We start from the raw sequence: 12,369 nt of genomic DNA on the forward strand, positions 1-12,369 counted from the left end.
TGCCGTTGCCGCAACGCTACCAGAGCAACGATAACTTCTGAAACGAACTAGAATTAGAATAACGCATCCTGTCTGGACAACGCGATAACGCCCGATTCCCGACTACAACCATAGATAAAACATACTCCTCAAGGATACTCCTTTTAATAGCCACTTGGTTCCCAAACCCAAAATGGGGGATTTTGGGGGAAATTAAAAAAAATTAATCGATAGGCCGCATTGAGTGACCCCTCATTTTGAAGGTCATAATAAAAGAAAACAACGCAAACTTTATCTTTATCTTAACACAGTAAAATATGGCAGCCAATTGATTATAAAATTGCAAGTTATTTCTGATTTCTAAAGATTTCAATCAGCTTCCATTTTTTAATGGATTGAGATAGAAACCTTTAACTTGCGTTGTTAATTTTCTTTTACCAGGACCTTCAAAATGAGGGGTCACTCGATGGGGCTTATCATTTAAAACTTTTGAATTTTCCCCAAAATCCCCCATTTTGGGTTTGGGAACCAAAAAGGCTATTAGGCTTAAAAAGTACTTCATAACATGCCAAAAAGGTGTGTAGAGTTTAGTTTTCCTAGTTTGAGCCGTTACAAAATTTACAGGGGGTCTCCAGACTTGGAAAGCTGTAAATTAAATTTAATTTCTGAGAATTTCAATTGGCTGCCATTTTTTACTGGATTGAGATAGAGACCTCTAATTTGCGTTGTTGGTTTTTTTACCAGAACCTTCAAAATGAGGGGTCTTTGTATTTGAATCATTTGAGTTTCCCCCAAAATCCCCCATTTTGGAGATGTATACAAAGTGGGTGTTATGCCCAAAAAGTACTTCATAACATGCCATAAATATGTGCCGAGTTTAGTTTTTCTAGTATGGGCCGTTAAAAAAATAACAGGAGGTCTCCACACACACTTTTTACTAACCCTGTATATAAACAGTGTATAAATAATTCACGTTTTACTATCATGTAGGGAGTAGGGACCGAGAACATAGCCAAATAAGCCTAATTAGTAATTAGGCACATTTCAGAACCAATGCTAACTAAATCGTGAAAGAAAGGGGTGTGTTTTAGTTATAATTTTAGCTCAGTGTGTTTTATGTTTAACAGCTGATTGTTTTTTCCCATCAATGTTTATATCTCTTTGCAATGCTTTGGTTTTTTTTGGACGGCCGACGGCCATGTTTATTCCGAAACTGAAACCCGAAATGGATGTCAAGTTAGTTGGCCAAATACTTGTATATCTTACTTGTAATAATTTCAAATTTTAAGTGAGTACATATATTTTTATTTGTATATCTTCCAAAATAGTTTATATCTTCCAAAATCACTATTATACATATTGCCGATTAATTGTATCTCGGAGGAGTGTGGGCAGATTTTGACTTAGCATCAATGCCAACCTGTCTGTTATTGAAAACCTGAAAGATGACTACTAGTGTACATTAGCAGACAGCTATTTACAGTAGACTACTTGTTATTTGAAATGCATTGCAGTGTCAACTAGTTGTTAAAATAATATATCACATAATTAATTAGCTGACTAAGCCTATAAGATATTTAGACAACATGTAGTTAAAATGTTACTGCCACTACAAAAACAAAAAATAACAGGGTAATGAAGCATTTAAGTTTGTGAAATAATTAATAAATTCCAACAGGCCAAGCAAGGCTCACTATTATGTTATGTTAGGCATCCCAATTTATATGCCTAAGCTTAATAATACCTTTTGAGTTTATCTCAAATTATGTAAAAATAATGACAAAAATGTCAGGTACAGTTCCGCACAGAACCTGAGATAGGTATATTAAGTTATCGGATGAACAATAAATATTTATGTTTATCCAAAACATTATAATATTGATTACACAATAGTTTATTTTTTCCCAATGTAAGCTTAGACATCTATTTGATTTATGATTTGTTTACTTTTTAATATTTAATAAATAAGTTAAAGCTAACAAAATTTAGCCTAAACAAAAACTGTTTACACTTAGTTATCAATACTAAGGTATTGATATAAGTAACCACATAGAAATAGAAAATTAATGATTTCTTCCATTTTAATTCTTTAATAGGCCTAAGTTAACTTATTTAAGAAAAAACAAAGGATAAAATAAAGAAAAAGCTTTTATATTGTTATTATTTATAGGCTAATATGGTATTGCATTCAATACGATATTAATATAGCCTAAAAACAAATAGGTAAGTTAGATATTGATGTATTTATTTCATTATTCATCCAACAATATATTGCAGGTTCTCTGCAGAAAAGTTCCGTAGAGAACCTACGATATATCAACTTAAGTTATTGGTTCAAATATTAGTTCTTTAACTTATTTATAATGTACCGGTATCGCCTAGCCTAATATCGATTGTATTTATTGGATATGAACAGTTAATCCATAGGATCTTTCGAAGAAGACTAACCTAAACCTATCTCTGTGGTGATTAGGTTAGGTTATTTCAGTTTTGTTCATGACAATAAACTACAAGCTTGAAGTTTTTGTGACAGCAGAAAAATCTTTGCACCATTGGTTTCAGGTAAAAATCTATTATCTAATTATATATAAATTAGTATGAATCTCTTGGTCACCATCTCCTGCATAATTTCCGATTGAAGTTCTACTGTACAAGAGTTAAGGAAATTTTGGATACCACAATAAGTTACTTAATCTCTCAAAACTATAGGTGTGCACTGTAGTATTTCCTATTATTTTAACACATCCCAAAAACTGCTCACACATATTAAACTACATTTTTACAATATAACTTAAGTCTTTTGTTGAAAATAATAGTTTAGGCTATACGGTAACTATAAATTGACATAGAGAATTCATGGTGGTCCCCTTGTACTATAAAGATGGAAAAACTGGCAGCAATTTATGAATGACAAAGAAAACCATAAACTTTGATGACATCCGCAAAATCTTGTGCATGACGATAATTTGAAGCTGTTGTAGACTGTGCTAAACTGAAAAATAGGCTAATTCATGTGACCTTACCCTAAATAAAACTTTATTATGAATTAAAGTGTCTGTGGTTGGTCCAGGCATGCCATCATGTGCTGCTCTAGGATGTTTCCGACAGAAGGGTATGGTTCGGAAATACTTCCCTCGGAAAGACCGTCGCCGACGTCAGATATGGGTGGACATGATGGATCGTCCTGGGTGGATTCCTAACAAGACATCATTCTTGTGTGAGGTAAGTTTTTTCAAGCAATATTTTCATGCCAGGCCTTATTATATTCCTCTCAATCCAAAACAAAAGCAGTTCTATCTCTTGAAAACTAAAAATCGTATCATAAAACATTTTATTGCTGGATAAAAAAATCTCTTATAGCCTAACCCCTCTAAAATAGTAAAACCTGGTAACTTCCACTTTTGTTATTTGTATTCTATTTTTATATATTTTTGTTACAATTCCTTGTCTTTCCCCAACTAAATTTTAAAGTTATGAGAAAAGCAGCTGTACCATTGACAAATTTGGTTTAATATATAGCTATAAACTAAAGAAGATAGAACAGGAATACTAATTTTGGTAAAACATTAAGTAGGTTGTCCCAGAGAGAGTAGTTCGAAGTTCCTGGTAGAAGGCCGTTAATTTTTCAAATGAATAATTTCTCCCTTAGTTTGGCTTCAGTAGTTCCATACGATTAGTTAGGTTAGGTGACTAGGGTATATACAAATGGATTTAATCCTTAATAACTGTTACTATACAGAAATTAAAGCAAAAGGTCATCTTTAGCCTGTAGCGAGGTGACAACTTCAGCGGGTTCATAGTAGTACAAAAAACAAAAGTATGTTGGACGAAGCCGACGTAGGCAACAGCTTGTTTTGTTTTGTTATACATTAGAACCCAATACAATTAATCACAGTCCACTCATCAATATATTGCTAAGATCAATTTAATGTAGAACAATTATTAATTAATTTGTCAAGGTTTTACATCAAATTCACTTGTTACAGGTTCACTTCGACAAAGACCAGTGGGAAATGCGAAATGGGAAACGCAAGTTGAAGAGTTCTGCTATACCGACAATATTCCCAATCAAACCTACCCATTGTCCTGTGCCAAGAGACCATCCGTATTGTCTGCCTTACTATCGTAAATTTGTTGAAGACGGCACATTTAAAACAGGTTATCATCTTCTTACATAATTTTTGTTTACCTTACTCTGTATTGTATTCTATCAAACACCTTTTTTAAAGTTCAAGGTATCAGTTATCTATAAAAGTTTTACAAAATCTGAAAAAGTCCTTTCTGTGACCAAGTGGCAAGCGTAAAACAACAACAAAACCCAAAAAAGACAGTTTTGATGTATGGCTTACAGAAACATTGGTTCAACCATTACAGTGTGAGATCCACACTCAACTAAAGATAATTAATTTTAAATAGGTACTGGTAGTTGATTTGAAAAACAAAGATTGTAACCAAATGAACATTAGCCTCAGAGTACTAATGTTATAGTTTTGTGCAATCATGTTTGGAATTTATAAATGTATTAAATCTAAAATTTTATTTCATATAACATACCATAATATGCTTAGGAAATTATTCTACCTGATGAAAAACTTGTTTAATTTATAGTGTTAATTTTATTACAAAAAATGTCAAGTAAACTTTTAACTTTTTGTTTTTGATCCTACACTATAGGTTTCTATATGAAACAAGGAACTGTATACCAGTGTAATGTTACTACTGTGTGTCATTGTAATGTTAATGTAGTGTAGGCCTACCTATGTGTAGTTTTTAGTAGCTGAGCAGTTATATAGTAGAACCCCACCAATCCGACTCCTCCTCCAATTGGACCGTGCCATCGCCTATCAGTGACAATGTTATCGAGGTAACATCATGACTATTTGCAAAGGTCATTTGGAGATGATCACTCCCTTATCAACTCTCCCGAATTTTCGGAAACAATTTTATTTATACCCAGCGATTGGGAAACATCATAGTTTACGGAAACGCTTGTTGTCATCCTCCATGATCGTGGCAAAATAATGAATGTTTTCCACAGTCAAATGAACATTATTCATCGTCTTCTGCGATCTTGGAAGAAAAAAATCATCATCATTTTCGGTGACATCCGCCACAGTTGGGTGGTTTTCTAACTGTCTCCAACAATTGCGGAAACTTTATCATTGTTAAGGGTTTTTCTTGGATCACGGCAAACTCCTGAAAGTCTCCTGTAGTAAAGGACACGTCATCATCTCCCGAGATCACGGAAACTGTCATTATCTGAAACCGCGGCAAGCTCCAGAATATCTCTTGCGGTAATTGAAACATCATGGTCGTCTCTTGCAATGGTGGTATAATATTGAACGCTTTTTCACCATTGTGTGCGATTAATAAATGTCAGTTAAGTTACTAATTTTGTAATTTCACATGCTCCTTTGATACCTATATTAAACAGTCAAATCAACCCCGTTAATTTTCTTGTATATCTTCTTGATATTATAGCCTGTGCAATATCAATGGTACTTGTTCTGTGCTTCAGTACATCCATGTTTTTTTACAAATCTACCTCAGCTCGGTTCAGGTTAGGTTCCAGCGCTTTTTTAATAATCTAAAAGCTAAATATGTACTTAGTATATATGAACTTTTTGTAAACAATTTTTTAATTGTTTATCATGATGATGTAGTTCAAAATGTTTGTATAGGCTAACAGATTTTTTTTTGCAGATAAATCAGAAGACAACGGTTCTATGCATATTGAACATATCAAAGTTGAGATGGGTGAAAATGAAGATTTTGATTTTACTAAAGAATCAGTGGAAGAAGGGATCAGTTTAGAGGGTAGCGGAGACAGTCAAGAGAGAGAAGAAGAAGTTGAAAGTATTCAATGCACTCCAGACATCTTAGCGTATCCAGAGCGAGGAGAACCTTACCCGATTGAAATGGTCAACTGTGAAATGGAGTACAATACAAGCCTGTAAGTTGTTTTTTTACACAACACGTTTGTACCTGAACGTAGTAGCTTTGACTATTGAGAGAAGTAGACCTACATCTCATTTCCATGTATATAGTTTGATTTTTAAGGGAAAGCGGCTGGAGCTTGGCCCAACAGTTCGGCCAAAGTTTCTGTGCGCGCGACCATATCTGGTTGGGTCTAGGCGAGGGGGTTGGCGGGGGTCCTTTTGTGAAAACGTTTGTCCCTTGCCACTCACTCACCCCTACCCCAGCACTGCCAATAGCCGGTACCCGTATGTTTTATTTCGGCTAGTATCGACCCGTCCACGCGCACAGAAGTTTTGGCCGAACTGTACCTGCGAGGGACCTGACTCACGCACGCACACTCACCATCACCCTGATAACCCTAGTCTTGCACATTAGATGACCTTTTACAAGCGAATGACAAAGCCATATCAGTCGCTAATTTTTTGGAAAAGCGAAGTCTGATTTCCGGACACGGAAACTAAGTATCACCCTAATTGCCTGAGAGCCCCTATCCCCTTCAATACCTAGAAATATAACATCTGTTGTATAATACCTCAAAATCACAATTAATTTTAAGTTAGATATACAGTAAAATGTCAGTAAATTGTTGTTTAATTACATGAAAAATGAGTCCAAATATGAAATGATTATGACAAGGAATAATAGAAAAAAATATTTGTTACTTCTACATTTTGCAAGCAAAAAATATATTGTTTGTTATAATTTTATTCAACATTTTGAGCTGAAGGCAAAAGTATTAACAGATTTTATAACAAAGGTAAAATTAAAAAATTGATATTTAAATTTCTGTTAGCCAGTGATGAATCACATGGCAGGTCTCTGGTCCGTCCTAATCCCTTGTGTCTGTGTGTGTGAGGCCTGCGTTTGTGTGAGTAGGGCTGACCCTAGCCAGCCGCATTCCCTTAACAATCATTCTATAGCTGTAGCCAGGATGTATAGCTCTAGAATTAAGATGGATATAGTTGAATTGAGCAACAGATCATCCGTCAGTTATGGATTTCTGTCAAATGCGCTAACTTTTTAATCAAGCAAATTTGACAGGACAACTTATTGTGTGATCGGCCTATGGATTTTTTTGTGCTACAATATAACCTCGATTAACTGTGAACCGGGTAACGGATAAAACGTGGTCAATAGATACCTTGAAAATCTTGTTACATAGGCTAACCTCATTATCTTAAGAAAAATACCAAGGACATTTTAAAAATAGGATTAAGATATCTTATTTCTAGTGTTTTAAAAAGCATTGTATGTTTAACCAATTCGGGCCATTATCTATAGTAGAAACATTACAGTTAGTTTCATGAAAATAAAATTGAACATTTTACTGTCTATTTGAACAGTAACAATGGTTTTTATGGTTTTGTCATATCTTTTTGTACCATGTTTGCTTTCCACAGAAAGATTTCTAAAAAGTAATTATTGTTTTACGACCGGAATTAAAAAAATACACATAGACTATTTATGCCTAAAACGACCTCGGATAACCCAAAGGCACGGATAATCGAGAGTGTACTGTACCCAAAACTAAAAGAGAAAATTAAATCTTTGACAACAATGCCCTGTGTAAGTGGATCATTCCTTTATGTTCAACATTGTATCTGAAAATTGGCTACAGTTGGTCCATATAGATGGGATGTCTACTACAGTGTCCAAAAGTGGAAGAAAGTAGGCTATTCACCAGTTAAATCATTTAAACTGAAAAAATAAAGAGGGGTCTCAGATTATCAAAGATGATAGGCTACTACATTTATTATATAGGTAACAAAAGTCAACATAGGCCTACCATTTTCTAGGGTCTTATCAAAATCATGAAAATCTTCCACGGACACGGTAAAATCCAGAACATCTACTGTGGTCATAGATTAATCGTGTACATCTTCCGTGTTCACAGCAAAAAATTGAATTTCTTCCATGATCACGGCAAAATCAGGGACATCCTCTGTCACAATGATCTTGTAAACGTCTTCCGAGGTTATTGTAAAATTGTAAATTCTTCCGCAGTCACAACGAAACTGTGAATATCATCCATGGTCACAGCAAAAAATTAAATGTCTTCCGTAACCGTGATCACAACAAAATCGAAGAAATTTTCCTTGGTCAATGCAAAATCATTGTCTCCAACAATATCTGCAAAATTTTAAATTCTGCGATCACAGCAAAATCAAGAACTTCTGCGGTCATGGCGAAATTGTGACCGTTCTTGTTGAAATTGTCAACATCTTCCGAGGTTATGGCAAGATTGTGAACATCTTCTTTAGTCTCTGTAACATGATCATCTTCCAGGATTGCTTGTAAAAAATTGGAAACAGCAGTTTTTGCTGCAGTAGGCCATAGCTAAAAATCTATTAAGTAGGTAGCAAATATATTTTTATGGTAGGATATCATATATTGAGTAAAATAAAAATAAAGAACAACATTAAATGATAATGTTTTCAGTAGTTTACTATGCACAATGATTTTTTTATTTTCAGGGCTGAACCTGAAAGAGACCCCCTGGCTTTTTCTGCTGAAGACAAAGTAAGTGGCCAGTTAAACAAGTAGTTAAAATTTGACCAAAACAATTTACTGCATTTTATTATAAGCCAAAATCAAGTTGTTATACTCCTCTTAGTTCCTTTAATATAGTTCTTTGAAACAACTATTATCCTCAAAAGGTTATTTCGAACTTTCTATTCAGGATTTTCTTTCGTTTCAATTCACACAGTTTTTGTGGGAAATACTTTAATGGGGTTTATTCCAAGAAATCGAGTGTCTCACCAATGTAAGTTAATATTGTTTGTATGTTTATATCTCTTGATTCAAGTGTATCTATTGAGTCACCTCTTGAGTCATTGTCAAGTTTGTCATGCTTATTAAAACTCACCCAACTGCTCTTATTGGGTTTAGATGTTTACACACTCTGATCCTACTGAAGAGAAACAGTAAAAGAAATCAATTGTATCCTACAGATCCAGTCTCTAGCTCTGCATCAACTAATCATTGGTAAGATATACAGGTAGAGGCTGACCAGAAATTTTTGATTGTATTAACTATTTCCTAGGATTCATTTGTCCCTTTTAGATAGGAGAGTGTAAACAACCGACTATGATTAGTGTGGTTGGCTGAGTTTTATGATAAACTTTTGGAATGGACTTTGAGAAACTAATAACTTGCGTATAACTAATTGTTGGTAATAATAGTTTTATTTTCAGATCAACCCAACAGCAGTACATCCGCTTTTTGGAACAGGAAAAAAATATTTATTCATCCCTAGAAATACTAAAGCGGTTGTCCACACACCAGATAAAGCTACTGGGGAACCTATAGTGGGAAGTACTCTTCCGACTAACAATCAATCCAGTGCAAGGTTAAAAGTAAAAAGTATAAAACAACTTATAGATCCAAAAACTGCTTTGGAAACTCCAACAAAATCCCCCAATCTTCCACCATTTGTGGATTCCAAACAAGTTTTCAGGTCACCATCAGCTGTCTACATAAAAGAACCTTTAACTCTGACAGCTGCTTCAACCAAAACTGGGGACCGAAAGTCAATGTCTCCAGTTAGTTTGGTAATTGATAAGGACATAGTTACGTTGACATCGCCAAAGTTTAACAGTTCTGTGGGAGCCAAAGTAACTCCAACAAGCAAGGCCGCACCACCAAAACTGAATTTGGTTACAACCCCGGTTTCCCATGAGCACAATCTAAACTTCTTTCAGAATACAAAAAACCGTAATGCGCTGAAAGTTTTTAGTAAAATTAAAGAAAGTTCTAATCCTTTGTTATCGAGTAGTTCTAAAGAGGAGCTCTCTAAACTGGCATTACAAAAAAATAATTATTCTAAAAAGATTTTTGCTTTTGAAAAAAAGACAAATTTTAAATGTTTAAACCCTCAAAAAACTTGTCCACCGTTGAAGAAAGCTGCCTCAATTTCATGGAAAATGTTGGAAAATAAAGAAGTAATTCAAGAAAAGAACAACAGCCCTAGGAAAACAATTAGGAACAATGATGGAAAACATTTGGTACAAAAAAACCAAATCAAGAGAGCCTCGATTATTATTTTAAAGCCGTATGGTTCCCCGAAAAACGTTTTTCCCCGTGGAAATGAGGGAAACATAAAAAAGACTATGATGTATAAATGTGCCAGGTGTAATGCTTTGTTTACTTCCAAAAATGCATACACAAGACATAAACCCTGTAATTTCATTAAAGGAAAACAAAGCGATTACTTTAGAGCGATAAAAAAAATACTGCAGACAAATGCCAATGTCAATGTTGATGGAACATCCCTTAAAAGGACCAATGAGAATGAAATTAGGCAAAAAGAAAGCACCACAGTATTAGTTTCATCTGAAGATGAATCCAGTTTAGAGACAATTGAAGAAATTTCAAGTTCCGATGAAGATACTGATACTGCTTCTGAAAAAAGTGAAAATGGCGTTAAAAAGTCCATTAAAGATAGAAATATTTTGAATCAATCGCTTACAGTAGAAAATACTTTCCCGGACGTACATGATCTAGTTTCATCTGAGGATGATTCCAGTATAAGGACCACTGAAGAAATATCAAGTTCTGATGAAGATACTGATTCTGCTTCTGAAAAAAGTGAAAATGGCGTTAAAAAGTCCATTAAAGATAGAAATATTTTGAATCAATCGCTTACAGTAGAAAATACTTTCCCGGAAGTACATGATCTAGTTTCATCTGAGGATGATTCCAGTACCACTGAAGAAATATCAAGTTCTGATGAAGATACTGATTCTGCTTCTGAAAAAAGTGAAAATGGCGTTAAAAAGTCCATTAAAGATAGAAATATTTTGAATCAATCATTTACAGTAAAAAATACTTTCCCAAAAGTACCTGATCTTAGTGCCGTCAAATTTAAAAGTGTTGAGTTCTTGAAAAAATCAGGACAATGGGGACCACGAAAAGTAAGGGGACTAATGAAGGGAAGGAATCTCAATAAAACTGAATCAAAAGACAGTTTTAATGGAAATGATAAATCTGTTGGATGTAAACAAATGTTTGATGAAAGTAAAAAGGAAGATGCTGTAAATTCTTTACCTAAAGAAAATCCAACAACTAAAATAAAAAAAAATCATAAAGTAGTCCCAACATCATTTCAAAGGAAGACAAGACCAAACAAGATTAAAGATGACCAAAGAAAAAACAATATAGTGGTGATCAGCAGCAGTGATTCTAGTGAAGATGATGCCAGTACCTGCAGTTTGGTGGATATTAGTAATGAATCTGAGCGTAATACGAGAAAAGGTAAAATCAAATCTAGTAGACATGTACCACAAAACAGTGGGGCTTCTTTGGTTATCCCTTCAGGGGTAGTGGACAAGGAAAGATTAAAGAAGCTTATAACACTAAAAAAGGACACAGAGTTAATTGATAAACAGCAAAAAACTGTAGTCTTAGAAAAAGCTGTTGAATCATTTAAACCCTTGAAAACTAATGATTTTTCAAATAAACCAACTGTAATGCTATCAAGGCATAATACATCAGATATCTGTAAAATAAAAACCTGCCAAGGTATTGAAAAACAACATTCTCCGGAAAACAATGCTAAATTAGTTCCAAGCGATGACAAGGATATAAAGTGCAGAGGAAAAACTAATTCCAATAAAATTACGGCAAAGCCCAAATTATCTCTAAGTGTTTGCCAAAGAGGTGGGGAAAAAACGTTGATTGCAAAAGTTTCAGAAGAAGAGGTGGTAGATTTAACTCAAACAGATCAAGCAACAGAAAGAAAACAAATCCTGAGTGAAAAACCAATAATTTCACGAGTGCCAAAGTTAAGAAGTAGAGAAATAAAAACAAATGATAGGGCAGACACAAACAGTAAAAAGTTAAAAATTGGAAATGATCTTCATAATGCAAGCAATATGAAATTAGTTTTGGAAACAGTATCACACAAAGAAAAAAACCCGGGCGAAGAATCCAATTTTTCAAAAAATAAAGTAAACGAAACTGTATCCAAGTCAAGTTTGAAAAGTCGAGCTTTAAAACTTAAGGTTGAAGATAACACAACAAATGCAAAGTTGAGTTTGGGTAATAGTTGCTTGGATAAATACAAAAAGCCATTGGAGAAAAGGCTGAAAATGAGTAATACAAAGATCATCCAAGACAATATAAAAACCAAAAGAAAGAGTAGTTCAAAGTTGAATTCAAATGTAAAACTAAAAAAAGGTTCTCTTCCAAGGAAAATTAAAAACTCTCATAAACAACCACAGTTAATAAATAACTCCAATAAAAGAAAACAGTCGAAAACAATAAGATGCCAAATTTGCAAATCAGTTGTCGAGAGATCACACTACAAACATCATATCACACGGCACGTGGAGACCCACTCAGCCTGCAAGGTGTGTAAGCAAAAGTTTGCTCACAGCGTTCTACTGAGACGGCATATGAAGAGTGTTCATT

At 34.2% G+C, this 12,369-nt stretch overlaps 1 protein-coding gene across 1 annotated transcript; it reads left to right on the forward strand.

The window, feature by feature from the left end:
• The first annotated feature begins 1,174 nt into the window (after window positions 1–1,174).
• Window positions 1,175–12,345, forward strand: LOC128999464 (uncharacterized). Its single transcript, XM_054426003.1, has 7 exons — window positions 1,175–1,267; window positions 3,050–3,201; window positions 3,966–4,137; window positions 5,683–5,932; window positions 8,433–8,478; window positions 9,153–11,852; window positions 12,244–12,345. Exons 2-7 carry the CDS (start codon window positions 3,052–3,054, stop codon window positions 12,343–12,345), a joined length of 3,420 nt encoding a protein of 1,139 aa, XP_054281978.1. The 5' UTR covers window positions 1,175–1,267; window positions 3,050–3,051.
• The last annotated feature ends 24 nt before the right edge of the window (window positions 12,346–12,369 follow it).

Source organism: Macrosteles quadrilineatus, unplaced genomic scaffold, assembly GCF_028750875.1.
Source record: "Macrosteles quadrilineatus isolate MER2022 unplaced genomic scaffold, UCM_ALF_1.0 Scaffold_8__2_contigs__length_117827958, whole genome shotgun sequence".
NCBI lineage: Eukaryota > Metazoa > Arthropoda > Insecta > Hemiptera > Cicadellidae > Macrosteles > Macrosteles quadrilineatus.